Source organism: Canis lupus, chromosome 30, assembly GCF_003254725.2.
Source record: "Canis lupus dingo isolate Sandy chromosome 30, ASM325472v2, whole genome shotgun sequence".
NCBI classification, from domain to species: Eukaryota; Metazoa; Chordata; class Mammalia; order Carnivora; family Canidae; genus Canis; species Canis lupus.
The window spans coordinates 37,714,361-37,734,872 of NC_064272.1; the positions used below are offsets into that span (position 1 = coordinate 37,714,361).

A 20,512-nucleotide genomic window follows, 5' to 3' on the forward strand; every position below is an offset into this window, starting at 1 on the left:
TCCCGTGCAGAGCTTGCCTTCTTTGATGGTAAGGGCCTTTCCAGCCCTAACATTTCTGCATCATAGACAACTAGGGCCCAGAGAAGAGAGAGGAAGCAGGAAGGAGAGAGAAAGCCAATGAGAAAGAGGATCGCATGGCAGGGAAAACAGAAAGGCTCCAAGAGTGGACTCCGAGACCGCAGATGCTGGTAGAAGAGACCCAGGCAGCAGGGCCGCTCTACTGAGTGGGATTAGCGCCCCTGCCTGCCTGCAGGACTTAGACGTGGCTAACAGAGGGCCAGGCGGGTTCAGGCACCTGATCAGGCCAGGAGTGGTGCGGCTCGGGAGGGGTTAAGAGGACCGATGTTAGGGCCAGTGTCAGACAGTCCAAATAATACACCCAAGACTTGGCCAAGTCTTCTTGCCTACTGCCCACAGTGTGGACAAGTGGGCACATCTCCCTAGAACAGGAAGCCGGGGCCTGGGGAAGCCCCGAAAAGGTCAGGTGAGGTGAGGAAAGCATGCTTCTCCTCCAGGTCAGCCACCTCACACCAGCCCCTCACCCACAGGCTGTGGCCCTGGCCACACCCCAAAACTCTAGCTGGACCTTGGCAGGAAGTCCTCATGAGCCCGCGGGGAGCTCCCACCCAAGGTTCGGCCGATCAGAGCCCAGCAAGAGCCTCAGTCCTGCTAGGTGGCCCTGCCCCGAAGCCAGCATGAGCCCACCCCTCTCAGGCCACCCTGTTCCCTCCTCAGCAGCCAGAGCCTTGGTACCTCTGCCTACTGCTCTAGTAGCTCCCGGCACGGTGGCAGTAGCCCACCACCTGCCGCACCTCGCCCCCACCCCAGGCAGCAGGGAGGTTGATCCTGCGGGCTCCCAGCTGCTGTAGGTGGGGGGGTCCCAACAGAAAGGGCCCCGAGGCTCAGCTGTTCCTGCTCAGATCCCACTGTTGACCTGTCAGGGAGCATCTCCACAGGAGGGCAGATACCTTGGGGTCCAATAGAAATGAAAACACTTCTCGTAGTTCAGCCATTTATTGCCTTCCTGGGGGCGGGGAGTGAAAAGGTGGCGCGAAAGGGGGCTGTCCCTGCTGAGCTGCAGCCGCTGCCCCCTGAACACCAGCTCTGTCTCCTGAGAGCTGGTCCAAAGGGAGCAGCGGAGGGGCACCGAGGACCGGGGAGCAGACACCCCCCAGCTCCACCCCCTCGGGACTTCCTCCGGCAGCCCTGCTGGCCTGAAGGGGGGAGAGGCAGTGTCCACCCTCTCATCACACCTGGGGTGGGTCCTGGTTAAACGGCCTGAAGGTGAGGAAGATGGGCTTGTCGGGCATCAGGATGAGGTTGAACGTGGTGCCCACATCCCTGAGTTGCTGCATTTCAACTCTGAAGTTCTCCAGAATCTGAGAAAGAGGGGAGATGGGGAGGGGCTGTCCCCACAGGGCCAGGCCCATTCACCTGTGGGTGTCGCCCATGTGGGGTGACTCAGGGAGCTCTAAGGGGTCACCTGCCCACTCCTGTTTACCAGGTGTAGTGCCTGAAAACGCACCACTAGTGCTTTGTTTCCTTGGTCCACCTTAGCTCCTACAAAACCCTAGCCCACCCCACACCCATCCTGTCACCACTTCCAGGAGGCAGATGGCCAGAGAACACCCGTGGGCAGTAAGCAGATTAGCCCAAAATTGTGGGGGGAGGTGGAGGGCAGGTCACAGGAGGCAGGTGTCCCCAGCCCTGCACTCCCTGGGCTCCGGGCAGAAACGGGAACAGGAGGCTCAGGGCCTCCTTTAGGGCCACGGCCAGGCCGGGTGCCCGACGTCCAGGGCAGGACTCACGTGGATGAGGAAGAGGGTCATCTCGAGCTCAGCGATGCGCCGGCCCACGCACTGCCGCACGCCCCAGCCAAAGCCCAGGTTCCGGAAGTGGATGAGCTCCTTGTCCTTCCCCAGCCAGCGGGTTGGGTCAAACTTGCTCGGGTTGAGGAAGAAGGTGGGGTCCTGGCCCATGGCATAGGTGGACACCTGCACCAACGTCTGAGCACAGGGTGGCAGAGGCCTGAGTACAGGCGTCACCTTCTCGCAGCTGGGGCGTACATACCCCGGCTCCCCGCTCCCACCCCTAGCCAGGCTGTCCTGCTCCCCGACTGCGTGACCTTGACAAAGGCCCCAGGCATCCCTGAGCCTTGCCCAGCAAGTGGGCAGGACCAAAGACTCAAGGCCAGGATGCCCTGGGGACTGTCCCAGAGGGGCTGCCCTCCTAACGCAGGGCTCCGGCACCACTGCAGACCCCGTCCCCCCTTATGCCCGGTCCCCAACCCTTTGTCCACACGTGCACTGCTGCCACCAGGGACTAGGAGGGGACGGAACCCCACCGGCCCATCTGCCCCCACCTGGCCTCCCCCATACGACTGGCAGAGCCAGAAGCACCCCGGCTGCACCTACCTTGGCGGGAATCATGTAATTTCGAAGAACCAAGTCATTTTCAAGGTATCTCTGCAGGGTCACGGAGATGGGGTGGAGTCTGCCAAAGGAAGGCATTAGGGAGCTGATGGCCTGAGGCCGGCACGGGGCCCCAGCTACTGCACCCACCCCACAACCTGGAGACAGGACCGCCCCCTTAGTTCCCCCCTCCCCGCGCCCAGCGGCCTCCGCAGACTTCTCGCCTCTGCCCTGCCCGGGGCCTGGGAGGTGAGGCGGGCAGGCGTGGCCGGCGGGCTTGCCTCAGTGTCTCCTTGATGCTGGCTTTGAGGAGCGGGACCAGCTGCAGCATCGTGCTCACGTTTCCCTGGGCCTGGCGCCGCGCGGCCAGGACCTCCTCCCGCAGCACCTCCTGCACCTCCAGGCTGCGTGCCATCTCGTAGAGGTGCCACTGCAGTGTCATGGACGTCTGGCAGGAGTGTGGGGGTGCAGAAGGCAAGGGGGACTGTCACTCCTGAGACATCCAAACCCACGCTAAATTCTCATTTCCGGGATCCCTGGGTGGCGCAGCGGTTTGGCGCCTGCCTTTGGCCCAGGGCGCAATCCTGGAGACCCGGGATCGAATCCCACATCGGGCTCCCGGTGCATGGAGCCTGCTTCTCCCTCTGCCTATGTCTCTGCCTCTCTCTCTCTCTGTGACTATCATAAATAAATTTAAAAAAAGTTAAAAAAATAAAAAATAAAAAATAAATTCTCATTTCCAAGAATATCTGCCCATCTTCATCCCTGTATCCAGAGACCACCATCCGCAAAAGCAAAATACAATTCTAAAGGCGAAGGCCCCAGAAGCCTTCCCCACCCACCGCAGGACAGTCTAGGGCAGCACTTGTCCCAGTCCTCGTCCTTGATGTCACCAGAGCCCACCTGTTTCCCCAACCAGTAGTCACTCAGTCACCCTTCTTCCAGAGGACTCCCAGAGAGCTTTGGAGCCAGATCCTACTGTGACGATCGTACTCCCAAATGACTGCCATTCTATCCCTCGCATAATAGACCTTCCCCCAACCTCAGCATCTGCCTGGGGGAGCATAAAATAAAGTGAGACCCAAAGATCCTAAAACCAGAACAACCAGACCTGTTTTCCCTCAGCGTCGCAATTAGCCTGTGGTAGATCCTAAGATGAACCAACTCATCTCTGTATTAGCCGGAGGTGGTGACCATTAGCCCTACATGGAGGTAGGAGTGACCCTCATCAAACCGCACAGCCCCAGAATCTTTGGTGGTGGGACCCCCAGGCTGGAGCCAGCCTCCCTCCTAGGGCTGGGACATGTTATCTTACCAAGGATTATATTTCTGTCCAAGAGGTTTGGACACTCTCCTACCTCCCCGCAGGAGCACTCAGGAAAAAAATGCCATGTAGTCACTTTTCTGCTTAAAACCCTTATGTGGCTCCAGACGCAGCTTGTGAAGCCCAGAGATCTTCCTCATGCTGTTTCCTCTTTCTAGAACTCTCCTCCCCGAACCCAGGAAGCAACGATGTTTTCTTTCTTTAAGGCTCGGAGAAAACGTGTATTTGTCTTATTACCCCCAAGGCCTGACACAGAGTGGGAGGGTCAGGAGATACTTGTTTGATAAGGTCGTCAAATAAGTTACTAGCGGTGTGACCTCGACTAAGTTACTTACCCTCTCTGTGCCCCACGTGCCTCAACTAAAAATGAGGGATCATAGTAACATACCTCCCAGCGTCGTTTGTGGGTACTAAATGAGCTAATACATACGAGAAGCTCAGGCCCCTGCCTGCCATATAGGACAGGGTTAATACATTAACAATAAGGACAGCTGCTTTGGTGCAGGAAAGCGATTTTGGAGGTGCCTTCTACATAACTGACAATGTTTAAAATATGCTCAGAGGCGCATCTGCAGCCTGTCCCATAGACCAACACCCCTCTGTTAGAGCACAATAGAAAGACGGTACCTAGGAAAGAAAGTCATTAACATGGGAGCTTGGGCACCTGCTCCTCCCTCCTCCTGGCAACAGCCCTCAAGACACAGGTTGAACGATAGGTCCCGTATGGCGCACTCTCCCTATCCTAGGCCACGTTCTCTCTCCCCGCTTCTCAGCGCCGCCAGTCCCCAGCACATGCCTGGTCGTCCGCCCTACAACACGGTGTGGTGGTCCTCTGTGCACGTGCTCCTCCTCATCATGGGATGATCATCATCATCATCCTCATCACAGCCCCACCAAGCTCACAAGTTGCAGTCCTGAACCCTAGTAGCTCACACAGCAACTGTATCGGGAGATAGGGCCCTTACCAAGCCAAGAAAGGTAAAATGAGGTCCTCACGTTTAGAGCAGGCCCTAATCTAATAGGACTGGCATGCTTGTAAGACAAGAGTAGGACACAGACGTGCACAGAGACCTTGCGGCGAAGACACAGGGAAAAGACAGCCATCCGCAAGCCACGGAGAGGCCGCAACCAACCCAGCACACTAATATGCCCTTCCTCTCTGAGCCATCTGGGGCATTTGAGGTCCATCATACTCATCTTTATAGTCTCAGTGCCTGAATTCCAACTAATAATAAACACTAAATAATTAACTCTCACTATCACAGCAGCATGAGAAAGTTCAAGATATTGGGAAAAGGGAGGAGCACAGGCCAGAGACATTTTGACATTCTAGAAGTTTCTGGGGTACTGCACTGCCTGTGAAGAGGACCTGAGGGAGACATCACAGAGCATGTCTTCAGGTGTCGAGGCGGGTGTCGAGGGGGACTGAGGTCTGGAAGGGGGAGCACTGGAGGCAGCAACGAGACCCCAGGGCAAGTTCCACTGGCTCCTCGCTCTTCTGAGGGCCAGCCCGCCTTCCTGAGTGAGTGCGCTGTGTCCTCCGCCTGTGACTGGAGGCCTTCTCCCTTGTAGACACCAGGCACAAGCCGGCCATCTACACACCTAGTCACTCCGTTTTCAACGGCAAAGAAGAAAGGGTGGGTCAGCCTCAAGGCAAGCTCCATGGATGACGAATGTGATCTGTCCTTCTAGAAGATCCGTATTTAAGAAATGCAGCCAGGAAAGGGAGACCCACCCCCACGTAGATAGGGCTTCACGCTACAAGGTGGCCTGGTGAGTAAGGGGCACAGGGCGCAGGAGGCGACAGGACGCGCCGAGGGCCATCTTACCGTGTCCACACCCCCCGCCAGCATCTCTGTGATATTGGCCTTGACGTCCTCGAAAAGCAGCTTGTTACTTTTTAGGAGGCGGTGCAGGATGCCCGGGTAATTGTCGACGTCTCGCTTCTGCCTCAGTTCCCAGTAGAAGTTCTGGGTGTAGATCTCGGCTGTGCAGGGGGGAAGGGAGTGAGCTCTCTGCAGGCGGGAGGGAAGGTGCGAGGCGGCGCCTAGAAAGCTGGGCCGCTTTACTGAGCACACACTCTCTGCTAAGCCCTTCGAAGCCACCTAATTCCTGACCCCAGCTCTAGGGGGTAAGTGACGTCATTCCCATCTCACAGATAAGGAACCAGAAGTCCTAGAGGGTAGTGACTTGCCCAAGGTCATGGCGGCATCAGGGGCAGAGTGGACCTGACTCCCGGTCTGGCATCAGCACCACACCCCAATCCTCTTTCTCCACCCTGCCTTACCATCTCTCCCACCAAAATCCTAATCCGTCAGCACGCCCAGCCGAGTCTGATGCATGGTCCTTGACCCTCCGGGGATCCTGGTCTACTTTGGGAGAACAGGCTGAATGCCTCTGATCCTCTTTCTCCGGAAAAATCTAACCACCTCCAACAGTCAGCCTCTAGCCCACCGCGGCCAGTGGTTCCAGGGCCTCCCCGCCTCCCCTCCCTGCCCACCAGAGCGCAGAGCCTTCTCTCCCTCCCCCCAGCCCCAGGCCTGGGTTTCCCACCCTCTGAGGTGGACAGGGCTCTCCTGGCCCCCAGACTTGGCTACCCAGGATGCAGCCGTCACCTTTGTTGAAAATCACATCCCATGCAGCCACATGGTCCCTCCAGGTCTTGGTCTTGAACAGACGGAACAGGTCTGGGGGGAAGGTGAGCATGGGGACACTGGTGTGAAACATCTGGTAGACAGCATCGATGAACCGCTGGGCCTCCGGGTCCACTCTCTCCTCCAGCATCCCCAGGCGCTCCCCGAACATGACATTGGTGATGGCTGCAGAGGGACGCAGAAGAGGCGCTTCCAACCTGGCCATCGGAGGGCCTCAGCCCCCAGGAACCTCACCGCCACCCCGGCTAACACAGAGGATCTCCTGCACCCAACCTCAGACTCCTTCAGAAAAGAAACAGAGGCCTGAGTCCCCAAGGGCTGCGGTTGCAGAGCTGAGCAACCTGCCCCCTGGCAACACTCAGGTCCTTCAGACAGGAGAGCGGAAGACCCTGCAGAGGGTGGTGGGAGCAGAGTCTCGGGCAAAGCTGGGAACCAGACCAGGAGGCGTGAAACTGCTTCACCCCCCACCGCTCTCTCAGCATCCGGAGCAGCCTCTGCGCTTTCATCTTGGGCAGAGAGGTAGATTGCTCATCTATAATTGACCGAATTGGCTAACGATTTCCTGAAACAGGTCAGATGGCGACTAGGGCACACAAATCCCCGGAAACTGGCCATCTAAGACCCACTGTGGCTGGACCTGTGGTTGTGACTACAACCACCCCAAGTGTTTCCTGCCGACGAGGTCAGGAATTTGCATCCCAGATCTCCAGCAGCGATCAGGAAACCCCCATCTTCCCACGAGGCCCACGCTGCCTGGCCTCCTCCCCCATCTGTAAAACTCCTACATATCCTCAAATACCCCATTTAGATGAACCACCCAACCCTCCTTTTCCCTCCCAGACCTCGAAGGTCAATGCCCCGGGACAGAAAGAGGTAGAGGATGTGTCTGGCAGCTCATCCCGATGCTTCTTCAGGGTCTGGGCTGAGTCTCCAGGCAGGAGGCTGGTTCTCCCCCCCACAGGACCACTGCCAGGTAGATAAAGCCCCTTACACTCAAAGGCGAAGCGAAACAGATCATCACTGATGTCTCCTGAGAACTTTCCGGAGCCCTGCTGCTTGATGCGCCTGTGCAGGACTTTGACAAAGTCCTGAGACACTGGGTCCAGCAGGGGAATGAAGTTCTTTATGGCCTCTGGAGCCATCACCTCCTGGTTCAAAGCCAGCCGGTCTTTCTTCCACGCTCCTGACTTCCTGAGAAAATACAAGCCCTCAGGCCCTGATGGTCACAAGCCTTGCACGCCTGGCAAACACCGAGAGGGGCTGACTCGGCTGCGCCACAGCTCAGAGCCGGGTACTCACTCCCACCCCCAGCACCCTGGGCCTCCCATCTCCCAGCCTCTGCCTGGCCTGGGGGAGGAGACAGGAAGAAAGAAGGTGAGAGAGGGAACAAAACCCCCACCCCTCCTCCACACCCCCAGTCTCCCCTCCTCCGCACCCCCAACATGTCCCACTGCTGACGTTGGTAGGGGATCTCAGGTGCCCTGAGCTGGGTCAGTGATAAGTCTCCGCTAATGGCCCATACTCCAAAGTAGATCCATGCAAAGCTCTCTTTGTGGTTTTAGGGTTTGCTTGTTTGTAAGGATGTTATCACAAACTCACCAGGCAGCATGGAAACTGGGAGCTCGACAGTAACTTCCATGTGCCCACCCAGTCCTCCCACCACTGCCTCCCTGGCCAAGGGGACTCCCTGGCTTGCTTTTATATCTAGTTTTATCCGATCTGTATCTATTCCAAGACATACTTATAAAAACCGTATCTTTGTTTTCAACTCCTTAAAAAGGCTGCCATGGTTTGCTTTTTCCACTCGATTTTATATTTCTAAGTATCATCTGGATCGTTGTGGCTCACTGAGTCCGTTCACCGTGACTGGTGTGTGCCACCGCTCACTCAGCCTCACTCCCGTCGGGCATTTAGCTGGTTTCCCGGGCTTTGCCGTCATGAGCAGCCCTGCTGCAAACCTTCCAGCTCGTGTCCCCCCGGGACTCCATTCTTTGGAGTCTATCCCTGGACACAGAACTGCTGTCTCGTACGTATGTGAACGTCCAACTGCAGGAAGGAATGACCATCCATTTTCTGAAGTGGTGGCACCAGCTTTCACTCCCCTAGCAAGCTACGAGAGCTCTCATCTCTCTGTATCCTCAGCAACACTTGACCTGCCCATTTTAAACTTGTGATGACCAATTTGGTAGAAAATGGTATCCGTTACACTTAAATGCAGGGACTTGTCTGTGCTTCTCACTGTTCCTGTAGACGCACGGTGGCAGGGCCCTGCCCTACTGGTCACTATACCCCAGAGCCTGGCACATAGTAGGTCCTCAATAAGATGGGACTTAATGCATGAACCAATCAATGAGAACTTTCCTAGGTCTTTATTTACTCAGTAGGATCTTTGCCCTGAGCGCTTCCCTGAGGCTGACAGAGTAATTCACGGTCAGCTGTTTTATGGAGACAGGAAGACCCCAGGGATTTGCCCAGCAGCCCCAGCCAGAAAGAGCAGGGCAGGCACAGCCCATCATCTCCCTCCAGCCCCCAGGAGGTGGCCCAGGACTCACTTCAACAGGACGCCGACGGGTCTCTGGTGATACTGGTGATAGGCCACCCAGGGCGGGATGCAAAATCGTTCTGGAGTGGGACCCTCAAACTTAAACAGAAGGGCCACATCTTCCGGGTCGATGATATAAACCGACTCCACGCTGCCCAGCTTCTCCCTGGAGGAACAGAGGAGAGGAGCTACGGTGGATTCCAGGGAAGCCAAGGTGACCCTGGGCAATCAGGATGGGGCTCATAGCCTAGAGCACAGATCAAACAGTCCTGGGAGCAGATCCCCCTTCCGCAACCCCCTCGCTGTGTGGCCTGAGGAAAGGCGTTCACTCACTCTGAGTCCCAGTTTCCTTTTTTTACTAAATGGAAATACAGTCCCTGTCTCACAGGGTTGCTGAAGGGCAAGATGCTAACGCCTATGGATGTGACTCCTGCTAAGGCATTCTACAGTGACAGCTTTATGCTCATGTCACAGTAGCTGCTGCTGTACCATGGCATGCCCCCAGGCTAGCTCCACCTTACCCAGGGTCTACCTTGGCCATCGAATCCGTGCTCCCACGCTCTTCCTCCTGCATGTCCACATCCTCAGCACCCTCCCCCCATCGCACCCCCTGCAGAGCCCAGGAACAGCACGGTCATGTCACCATTGGAGTGACTCGGTGTGGCTTGCTAGGTAGGCAGTCCATACACCTGGCCAGCCAGTCTCTTCTAGACTCTAGGGTTGAAACTCTGGGAGTAGGGATCCCTGGGTGGCGCAGTGGTTTGGCGCCTGCCTTTGGCCCAGGGCGCGATCCTGGAGACCCGGGATTGAATCCCACATTGGGCTCCCGGTGCATGGAGCATGCTTCTCCCTCTGCCTGTGTCTCTGCCTCTCTCTCTCTCTCTCTCTCTCTCTCTCTCTCTCTCTCTCTCTCTGTGACTATCATAAATAAATAAAAATTTAAAAAAAAAAGAGAAAAAAAGAAAAAGAAACTCTGGGAGTGACCACCCTGCCTCTCCTTGGATGTCAACAAAGCACTTTGTCTCTATTCAAACAAAACCACGGTTAAACATCAGGCCTCAAGCATAGATATATGTCACAAAGCACTTTGTGGGTGGTCTCATATTAAAATATGACAGTCAGGAAATAGTAGAAAAGTCCAAATCTTATATACATCTGCCTTTTGCATAAGAAAGTTAATTCAAGGGCCGCCGCCTTCAGCCCAGGGCCTGTTCCTGGGGTCCCAGGATCAGTCCCACATCGGGCTCCCTGCATGGAGCCTGCTTCTCTCTCTGCCTGTCTCTGCCTCTCTCTCCCTCTCTCTGTGCGTCTCTCATGGATAAATAAATAAAATCTTTAAAAAAAAAGAAAGTTAATTCAAGACACACTATAGGGCAAAATACAAAAATATATAGGTATAAGCCAAGTTCTCTCTCTTTCCCCTTCCTCAAAGTGAGGAAGGAGGGAGGAAGGGAGAGGATGAGGGGAGAGGGAGAGAGTGCTCTTTAACCACGAACCCATTAAGCCCCAGCCTACCTTCCCAAGTCTCCTTGGGCTTCGTCCATGGCCTCCCAGAAAATCCCCTCAGTGTTTTTCCAGCTACCAAGTGTCCTCACACCACTAGCTCCATCCCCCCACCCCAGCTCAGCAAAATCCTTGAACTGCTATTATTATTATCAATTCCAACTCTGGGAATCTAGCCCAAGGCAGTGATCTGATGCGGGACAATGATGCCTCTAGGCATCGCATCTAATAGTGAAAAATCCCAGAGAGAGCTGGATGTCCACTCTAAAGAACTGGCTTCAATAATGTGGCTTATCCATACTACAGGCTACCATGCTGCCTTTTAAAATCATATTAAAGAAAAAACAGTCATATTAAAGAGAGAAAAGGGAAGCCATCCAGGTGTTGTTGTGGGACCCCACCAAACAGCATACGTAATATGTTCACATTCATAATGCTACATAAATATTATCAACACTGAGATGTATCTGCTCGCAATTTCCATTTGAGCTTGTCGGCATTTTCTGAGTTGTTTATTCACATGTATTCAGAAGTTTATCACTTCTGGGCCATACGTTAGAATGGAACGACGATACCAAACTAGGAATCGGACGATTGGGGTTCCCTGGCTTTGTCCTGATGAGCTGTGAGACCTGGGCAAGACCCTTCACCTCCCCGGCCTCAGTTTCTCCAACTGTAAAATGTGAGTAGTAACATCGCGCTTAAGGATGCGTCAAGAGGCTCAGAAAACAGAAAGGGGCTTGATAAAAGGAGTTCCTACCCGAGGGAGAGGAAGCAGGGAAAGAGGAGGAAGGGAGGAAGCAGGAATAACAAACGATCTCCCTGAAGAGAGGAGTAACCTTCTCCCAAAGCTGGCACCCAGCCTGCGGGGCTCCCTGCCTCCAAGCAGCTGCGCAGAAGGCCCTTTGGACTTCAGAAAGGCTCATGGGAGAGGGAGGCAGGAGCCCTGACGAATGAGCAGCTGGACCCTACCCAAACCCCCTGCCCTCCGGCCCCAGCCCCACCAGCGAGCCTGCCAACATATCCTATCAATGCCCTTTCCCCACCTTGACCCTTTCACTTAAAGTAAAAAGCACTGTCGCCCCTGGGGTCCCCTCCCCACCCCCAACTGGCACCTCCACCACCTCCCATCTCCCTTGAGTATCAGAACCCCGTCAGAACAGAACCCAGGTGTGGCTTGAAGGCTACGCACCAGAGAAACTGCCGAGCCAGAGCGAGCGAGGCCTCCGGTCAAGGGCAGCCCTCAAACCCACCTCCAGGGTTGGGGGGAGGAGGAGCACATTCAGAGGCTGAAAGACCAAAGGCCTGTCCTCCTGGCAGAAACCAAGGCAGAGGCTTGGAGAGGGGCTCTAGCCAGGCCAAGTGGAGGGCACAAAGTGGGCTGCTCCCGAGCTAGCCAGGGCTGAGGGCTGAGGCCAGCATCCCAGCAGGACAGGGATATAGCTGGGTGACCAGGCAAGGACGCTCATCCCTCAGAGCTCGGGTTCCTCCCACAGGGGGGATGATAGCCTTACCTGCCAAGGCATCTGGAGGATATTGGATGGAGGGAGGCAGTTAACAGGGCTTGTTCTCTTACCGCCATCTCCCCCGTAAAGTTTCACAGGGTGTAGGACCTGAGCAGCCTAGAGGCCTCAGGCTGGGGACTGAACCCACTGTCTGGGAAGCCTTGTCCCTTCTGCCACTGTCCTCAGGCATGGAAGAAATAAAGTCAGAAAAGGTAAGAGCAGGGGTGCCTGGGGGGCTCAGTCGGTTAAGTGTCTCACTCTTGATTTCAGCTCAGGTCATGATCTCAGGGTGGCAAGATCAAGCCCCGCATTGGGCTCCAAGCTGGGCGTGGAGCCTGCTTAAGATTCTCTCTCTCTCTCTCCCTCTACCCCTCCTCCCCTCTAAAAAAAAAAATAGGGGATCCCTGGGTGGCTCAGAGGTTTAGCGCCTGCCTTCAGCCCAAAGAGTGATCCTGGAGTCCCGGGATCGAGTCCTGCATCGGGCTCCCTGCATGGAGCTTGCTTCTCCCTCTGCCTGTGTCTCTGCCTCTCTCTCTCTCTCTCTCTCTGTGTGTGTCTCATGAATAAATAAATAAAATCTTTAAAAAAAGAAAATATGATTTAAGAATAATTTAAATATTATACATGTTTAAAAAATAATTTAAAAAGTAGACAAGAGCCTAGAATGGAGGACAGAACTTTTGGGGAAAGGGAGTCCAGAAGGGCTTCTCAGGCCCCTCTACCCCGCTATCCCACCAGCCCCACACTGCCAGGCTTACCTGTAAATGGGGCCATACTTCTGGAAATTCTGGACTTGGTGATAGTGGATTTTCTGTGAGCCCATTTCCCTCCAGAAATTGTACAGGTTTAGCCAGCCATTGTTTCCTGGGGTGGGGATCTCACTGAAGGGGCGAGGAATCTGAGTGGAGATACTGGCTCCATCCCCGGTGGGCACCCTGGGATGCCCTGGACCCTCCCACACGGTGCTCAAGAAGGGCTGGCAGCCTTTGACCAGGACTGAGCGAAGAGGAAGCCCCTTGGCCAGCATGCCGTCCCCACGATCGCTACCGTCCCTACTCGCACTGCAGCAGGCCTGCCAGGGTGACTCCGGCCCTGGGCCCCTGCAGTCCAGCTTATAAGCACCAGCTCAAGGCTAAGCGAGCTGACAAAGCAGACAACCTCCCTCCTTCTCCTATTGGCTCCAGCCCACACACAGCCCTTCCCAGACTTGGGGTACCGAGGCTCAGTGTGAGATTTCTGCAGACAGAGAGGCTTCCTGAAGCACAAGGAGGCTCCCCTGTCTCTGCCCTCACTATCAGCCCCAGCAGGCCCCTGCAATGGCACAGCTTTGTGCCGTTCCTCTGCCAGGGCCTCCTGCTCCTCCCTGCAGTGGGACCCAGGCCCTGGCAGACGTCCCTCAGGGTGTGTGGACAACCTGGGGCCCAGGTTGGAAGTGAGAGCCACCCTGCAGCTTTTGGGCAGCACTTATTTATGATAGATAAATAGAGAGATGATAGACTGATACATAGATTCATAGCCAGGTACATACATAGATACACAGATACAAAGTAGAGACAGAGATGATTAAAACCTGTTTTTGTATAGTTCTCCAATTTTTAAAGTTCTACTTTTTCTGCTTGGAATAAAAAACTTTGTATTTTCTGGAAATGTCATAATTGACAAGTATTGTTATCATTTTTTTTAAGATTTTATTTATTTATTCACGAGAGACAGAGAGAGAGAGAGAGGGAGGGAGAGGGAGCAGCAGGCTCCATGCAGGGAGCCCAATGTGGGACTCGATCCCGGGACTCCAGGATCATGTCCTGGGCTGAAGGCAGGTGCTAAACCGCTGGGCCACCCAGGGATCCCCTCATTATTTTTAAAAACACTATTATCTATAAAAAATAACAGTCAAGGTTGCTCACTGTAGAACACTAAGGCAAAGGACCAACAAGAAAAATCAAAATCTCCTGAGACTTTCATGATGAGTGAAAGAACCCCACACCTGGGGTTTGGAGCAGCTTTGGACCCTGCTCTGGTGACGTGTAAGAATCAGCGAAGTGAACGTGCGGCGACAGGAGCGCTCCCCTTGGGCCGCTGGGTGGCTCAGTGGGTTAGGTGTCCGACTCTTGATTTCAGCTCAGGTCATGATCTCAGTCAGGGTCCTGAGATGGAGCCTCGTGTTAAGCCCAGTGCGGAATCTGTTTGGGATTTCTGTCCCTCTGCCCCTACTCCTGTTCACGCGCTCTCTCTCTCTCTCTTTCAAATAAATAAAATCTTTTTTAAAAAATTTCCTCAAAAAACAAACAAACAAACAAAGTTTCCTCTATGTCTTTAAAAAGAAGGAAAGAAAGAAATGCTTCTCCTGTGGGGTAATGACCAGGGGAGGGCATCAGAGAACTTCCCGGGGTGCTAGAAATGTTCTCTGTCTTGATCTGTGTGTTTATATCTATAAAAATTCACCCAAACTGTACACTAGTGATATTTGCATTTTATGGAATATAAGGTACCAAAATAAAATGTAAAAAAAAAAAAATCTGTCTTTTTCCTAAGAAACTCCTTTTCCTAAGAAAAACAACAGGCTTTGACAAAGAGGACGCAGCCTTCCCAAGTAGGAGTTAAACCCAGCTCAAGCTTTGGCGCCGCTCCCTCTCCTAAGGTAAGTAGGAGAGGGAAGTCCCCTGAGTCACGGGAGAGCAAATAGTCACTAGGCGCCAAGCAGGGCCCACCCGGACGCCCCCACAGAGAATGGGGAGGGGACTGGGAGCCTTGGCCCGAGAAGCTGGGCAGGTCACTGCCACCTGGCAGGGAAGGCCAGCAGTTTGCTCCGTGGGTCTCAGTAAGGATGATGGCATTGCCACACCTGAACATCTGTCCAGCTGGTCCAGGCGGCAGTCAGTGGACTGTCACCGTATATGGGCCGACAGATGTGCTCCTGCTTTTATCAAAATCTGCTGGGCATCCAGGGAGGGGCTGCCCAGACACAGATGCTCACAGATTGGGTTTTTTAGCAATTCCCCAACTAAGGAGGCAGTAGCTGCAAACTCCCTTTTCCAGCGTCCCTTGTGACTAGGATGCAGGCAGATGGATTAGGCTCCCCTAATTTTGGAGGAAATTTTGGTTGGGAAGGTGGTGGCATGAAGAGGTGAGACCACGCGAAACCCACTGTGGCACATGTGGTGGCAGAGCCGTCGGGCCCAGGCCGGCTGCAGCGTGGGTGCCTCGTGCGGGTCCGTGGGTGGCCAGCGAGGCAGCCCTGGGATGTGATTCAAACGACATTCCCGACACCTTGGCATCCGAGCCTGACTATCCACCCTCCTGCCACAGATCCAGGATAGTCGGAGGTGACGATATGAAGAAAGACTCGGGGTCTCACTGAATTTTAACCTGGGGGGCGGGGGGACCGAGACTTGGACTAGGACTCAAACCACGCTCGGACTAGGACCCGAGGCTTTGTCTCCTCCAGGTTTTATTAAGAGAGTTAACAGGTTGGCTGTAGGAATGATTGACTTTAGGAAGCAGAAAAAACATGTTTACTACAAAAGGTCAAAGAACAGGCTATTGCCTCAAGGAAGAGGGCACGGAGGAGCTGCAGCTGGAGAATAGTGTGGTCACGAGTCAGGGTGCCCACTCAGGACCTCCCGTGTCCCCAGCGTGCCGAGGACGACAAGACTCAGCTCTCAGGCTCTGCAGCTGGCTCCCCACACCCTCCCGGAGATTTTGTGGACTACGTAGCATCTCTTGATAAACCCTCCTCTGGGAAATACTGGCTGGACTCTGTTCTTGATGACTAGGAACTCTGATACAGGAGTAAGCAATCGGGTTGCTAAAAATCTGTCACACTTCTACGTGTCAAACATCATCTGCACCTAAATTAATAGGGCCAAGTAGGATCCATTTGAACCATCCAACTTTAATTTTAATTTTTTATTTTTTGCATCCAACTTTTAATTTATGCCCCACACAGGCTTGAACTCGTGAAGGGGACATTCTGGGAACCAAAGAGAAAAAGTCCCATGACAAAGTCGTGTGCCATGGAAGTAGGGGGACAGCGCGGGTGGGGGGAGGTTTGTTATGGGGACCACCAGCTGGAATGCGCGTGACTCCACCACCCGGAGATAAACACAAAATCCATTCATGTATTTCCTTCCAGTCCTTTTTGAATCAATTCTTCTCTGCTTTCCTCTTTCTTTTTCTGAAGGCTTGAAATTGTATTTATTTTTTACTTCACTGTCTAGTTTTATCCAAATAATCCGTAGAATGGTTTAAAAATTCAGTTAGCACACGTATGAGGCTGGGTCCAATCCAAAACTAGTCGGAGGTGCGTGAGTGGAGTCGGAGGCTCATGCAAGTGGGGCTGGCTGGGCGAGCCTGAAGGGCACAGGCCTGGGCCGGCCGTCGGAAGGGCAGGCTGGACGCTCGGGCACAAGCAGAAGCTGCGCCCACAGGTGCTAGGCCTTCTGCTTCAGGGGAATCTCAGATCTGCTCTTAAAGCCCTTCGAGGGGGTGAATCAGACCCACCCAGAGGGTGGAGGATAATCTTCTTTATTTAAAGTCAACCGGTTATGGATTCAAATCACATCTGCAAACTGCCTGCACAGCAACACCCAGCTCCGTGCCTGAATAACTGAGGACTGGAGCCCCGCCAAGCTAACATCTCCAACTGACCACCGCATCACTCTTGAGTGTGTCAGGAACAGTAGCAATCCTCTGCCCCAGCCTCCCGACTCTTGAAGCCACTTCCCAGAGGGGAAGGGAACTCTCTTCTCAATAATCAAGGTCATCCGGGTCTCATCCATCTCTGCTTCTTCTTGGAAGCTGCCCTCCTGGGGCCTGCTCTGCACTCGCTTCCCCCACCCATGCTGCCTGTCTCTGAGCCGCGACAGCTGCCATCCAGGGACCTCTCCCTCTGCCCGTCCACGCCCCCCTCCCATGGATGCTCTCCCTCTAAAAAAAAGGAAGAGAGTGCATGCAAGGTAAAATATTAAGACCTCACTTACCTACTCATATCTTTATTATGCCCTCACACTAGATTGAGTGTTCAGCCGGAGATAGAATTCTCGGTTGAGAATAATTTTTTTTAAGAACTTTATTAATTTGAGAGAGACCGAGCGGCAGAGGGGCGGAGGGGAGAGACTCTCAAGCAGACTCCCCACTGAGCGCAGAGCCCGACTCAGGGCTCCATCTCACAACCCCGAGATCATGACCTGAGCTGAAACCAAGAGTTGGATGCTTAACCGATGGAGCTACTCAGGGGCCCGTAGGTTGGGAATAATTTTTTATTTTTTAAAACAAACAGTGTTTGAAAACATAGCTCCATAGTCTTCCACTTTCCAGAACTGCTATTGGGAAATCCAAAGCCTTTGTGATTCCTGAACGCCTCCTTGCTTTTGACCTGCTCGGCCTTTGGGCTGCTTCAAATTTCACAACGCCGCTTGCCACATCAGTTCTTGGGCTGGGTATTTGGTAAGCCCTTCTTATCTGGAAACTCATGTCCTCAAATTTCTGGACACTTTCTTGTAGAGTTTATTTCATAATTTCCCTCCACTTCCTCTTTTCACTCTTTTTTTTTTTAAGTTTTTATCTATTTATTCATGAGAGACACAGAGAGAGAGAGAGGCAGAGACACAGGCAGAGGGAGAAGCAGGCTCCCCACGGGGAGCCCAATGCAGGACTCGATCCGGAACTCCTGTTCTTCATCTGGGATCCTTCTGGATCTATCTGGTACTGATCTTCTCCTGTATTTCATTGTCTTCTCATCCCACCTAAAGACAGAAACCCTGCTTCAATCCCTCTAATCCCTATTGTGGTTTTTATTTCCACTATCTGGCTGTTTGTTTTTTTTTTTTAATTTCCTGGGGTCCCTTCCTGTATCTGGATATGGACACCATACAGACACAACGGCTCCTCAAAACTCTCTAAAGATACTAAATCATACAGTTGTTTAGTCGTTGGGATTCTTTGGGTGTTTCTGTTTTCCTTTGCTCTCTGTGTTGTCTCTGTTCCTCTGAGTTTCTTTTTCTGTCTGGTTTTGTACCTGTCTTTCATGTTAGAAGTTTCCTTCAATGTCTGCAGACTTGGGACAGTGCACTAGACATCCTGCCAAATTTGAGAGTCACAACCCAAGAGGCTGGTGAGCGTAGAGCATGTGGGCGGGACTTGCCCAGCTGTGGCTGCAGAGCAGGATTGGCAGGGAGGACTCTGACAGATTTGCAAGGCCAGCGGCCTCAGGCTCTTCACTTAGGCTGCTCATTCTCCCTGAGGAACAATCTGCTACGTCTTCAGTATGGGACCCCCTCCCTTGCCTCGCTATGGCTGATGTCCCCCAGGGCCAGAGCCTTCCTGGTTCAGTGAATCCGGAGAGCAAACCTCACCGCATTGACCCAGAAGCCCTTCAGGTGGGCTGTGCACACAGCCATGGTCTTCGGGTTCACAGAATTTTGTGCACTACTGTCTTTTCACCCAAATTGTCATAAGCATTTTTCATTTCTTAATTAAATACTCCTGAACTATCTCTTGGAAAAGCCACATCACAAAAAAAAAAAAAAAAGAAAAGCCACATCACATTCTGTGATTGTGCTTATCTCCATCTTATTCTTTTATGTTCAAAATTCAAAGGTTCAAGGACACCTGGGTGGCTCAGCGGTTGAGCATCTACCTTGGGCTCAGGTCGTGACCTCGGGTCCTGGGATCGAGTCCCGCATCGGGCTCCCTGCATGGAGCCTGCTTCTCCCTCTGCCTGTGTCTCTGCCTCTCTCTGTGTCTCTCATGAATAAATAAATAAAATCTTTATTAAAAAAAAAAAAGCTTGAAGGTTCAGAGGTCACCTTGGGTGGTTAGGAAGGGCCAGACCATGAGGGGTAACAACCAAGGGGTGGGGGGGATGGTGGATCAATTTATTCCCACACCTGCAGCATTCCACATCTCTATTCCGGGCACTGGGCTGGGTGATGGCATAGAAGGGAGGGACACAGCAGCCCTGGCCTCAGGAAGGGCCCCATCCAGGGAAGTAGCACAAAATTGAGGATGCTAGGAGGTTTCTGGCCTCATGCAGAGAAGGATGAAGTGGGGTTTGTGGGTGAGGCTCAGTGGCCCCCATGGTGCGAGTGGGAGAAGACAAGAATCCTCCGAGGACCAAGGAGCACTTACAGAAGGCTGCCGGGGACCAGGAGAGGGCCACATCCCAAGAGGAGAGCAGATGAGCTTCTCAAACCCCACGGAGGGAGAGGCGGGGGAGCCAGCGTGGGCTTTCTCAGTCCCGAGAGCATTCATGCCATCTGTGACCTGCGCAGTGAACTGCCCCCCAAGGCTAGTCGAGGGCACTGCCCGCAGCCTCCGGTCTCTTGCCCAGGCCCTCCTCTCTAAGGCAGCTGCTGAAGGAGCAGTTCCAGAGAAGCATTGAGACACGGGACAGGAGGAGCCTGGAAGGAACCCGGCCTCCTACTGGCTGGAGGTCCTGAGACACTGATGCATCTTCTCTGCGAGTCCACCTCTGCCTGGAGGGTCACCCAACAGGGCACTTTCCCCCGAACCCTATGCACAGACCTTGCCCTCCATGAACCATCGGTGTGGACCTCCCCCAGTGGAGTGCAGGGATCGGGGGAAGTACCCGGATGGGGCAGACAGGTCGAATCAGGGTGCTTTGATTTCTCTTCTCCCGAGCTAAATCATGGGGGATCCTGTGCAGGTGGAGAGGAGCGGAGAGAGAAGGAGAGGCCAGAGAGGAGGCCGGGCCAAGAGCCTGGGGGGAAGGGATTGAAGGAGTAGGGGCAGGAGGGAAATCAGCCTCACTGAAAGTTCTTTCTGGGTCATAGTATACCTGGCCATGATGAGCAGGGCTCCGGATGAAGGAGGAGAAAAACAGAAGGAAAATGAGCTCTGCCCTCAGCACACTGCGCCCCTACAGGAGTGAAAAACTTGGCTCCTGGTGAGCGGATACAGCCTTGTCCAACGCCTGAGGCTCAGTCCACAGGCCATCCGCATCCCTCTCTCAGGCCATCCTCCACCTCCCGCAGCCCCAGAATCTCCCTCCGCCCCCTCCAACACACTGCCAATAGGGGATAAACCAGACCGGCACCCAACAGTAGAGGAGAGGTGTGCTCCCAAACCGCCTGCCTCCCAGGCCTCTGGATTTGGGAACATTGAGAAGATCCTGGTTTTCCACTTCTGCCCCTGGGCAAGCCCCATGACTTTCCACATCCACATCCTAGAACATACTGGACATTTCCTATGTGCAGGGCACTTTACATGCATTATTGCACTTAATCGTCACCCTGTCATAAGTCCTAATGTTTCCCTGTTTTAGAGACGAGGAAATCAAGATGTAGACAGGATGGGCATTTACCTGAAGTCACAAAACTAACCAGCGACAGAGCTGGGATTAAAACCCAGGTGGTCGGGGGATCCCTGGGTGGCTCAGCGGTTTAGCGCCTGCCTTTAGCCCAGGGCGTGATCCTGGGGTCCCGGGATCGAGTCCTGAGTCGGACTCCCGGCATGGAGCCTGCTTCTCCCTCCTCCTGTGTCTCTGCCTCTCTCTCTCTCTCTCTCTCTCTCTCTCTCTCTCTCTATGTCTATCATAAAATAAATAAATAAAT

At 53.7% G+C, this 20,512-nt stretch overlaps 1 protein-coding gene across 1 annotated transcript; it reads right to left on the reverse strand.

The window, feature by feature from the left end:
* Positions 1–995: 995 nt before the first annotated feature.
* Positions 996–13,049, reverse strand: LOC112675603 (cholesterol side-chain cleavage enzyme, mitochondrial). The gene is made up of 9 exons (XM_025472202.3): positions 12,698–13,049; positions 8,942–9,097; positions 7,381–7,580; positions 6,351–6,554; positions 5,565–5,722; positions 2,693–2,859; positions 2,415–2,493; positions 1,809–2,006; positions 996–1,379 (listed from the first exon to the last, which is right to left on the reverse strand). The coding sequence occupies exons 1-9, from the start codon at positions 12,964–12,966 to the stop codon at positions 1,248–1,250; spliced, it is 1,563 nt and encodes a 520-aa protein (XP_025327987.1). The 5' UTR covers positions 12,967–13,049; the 3' UTR covers positions 996–1,247.
* Positions 13,050–20,512: the final 7,463 nt, after the last annotated feature.

Coding starts and splice junctions, on each gene's coding strand:
- LOC112675603 (XM_025472202.3), bottom strand. CDS start 12,966: ATGCTGGCCAAGGGGCTTCCTCTTCGCTCAGTCCTGGTCAAAGGCTGC. Junction 9,098..12,697: donor AAGTATGGCCCCATTTACAG/GTAAGCCTGGCA, acceptor CTGTTCCTCCAG/GGAGAAGCTGGGCAGCGTGG. Junction 2,007..2,414: donor ATTACATGATTCCCGCCAAG/GTAGGTGCAGCC, acceptor CCCTGTGCTCAG/ACGTTGGTGCAGGTGTCCAC.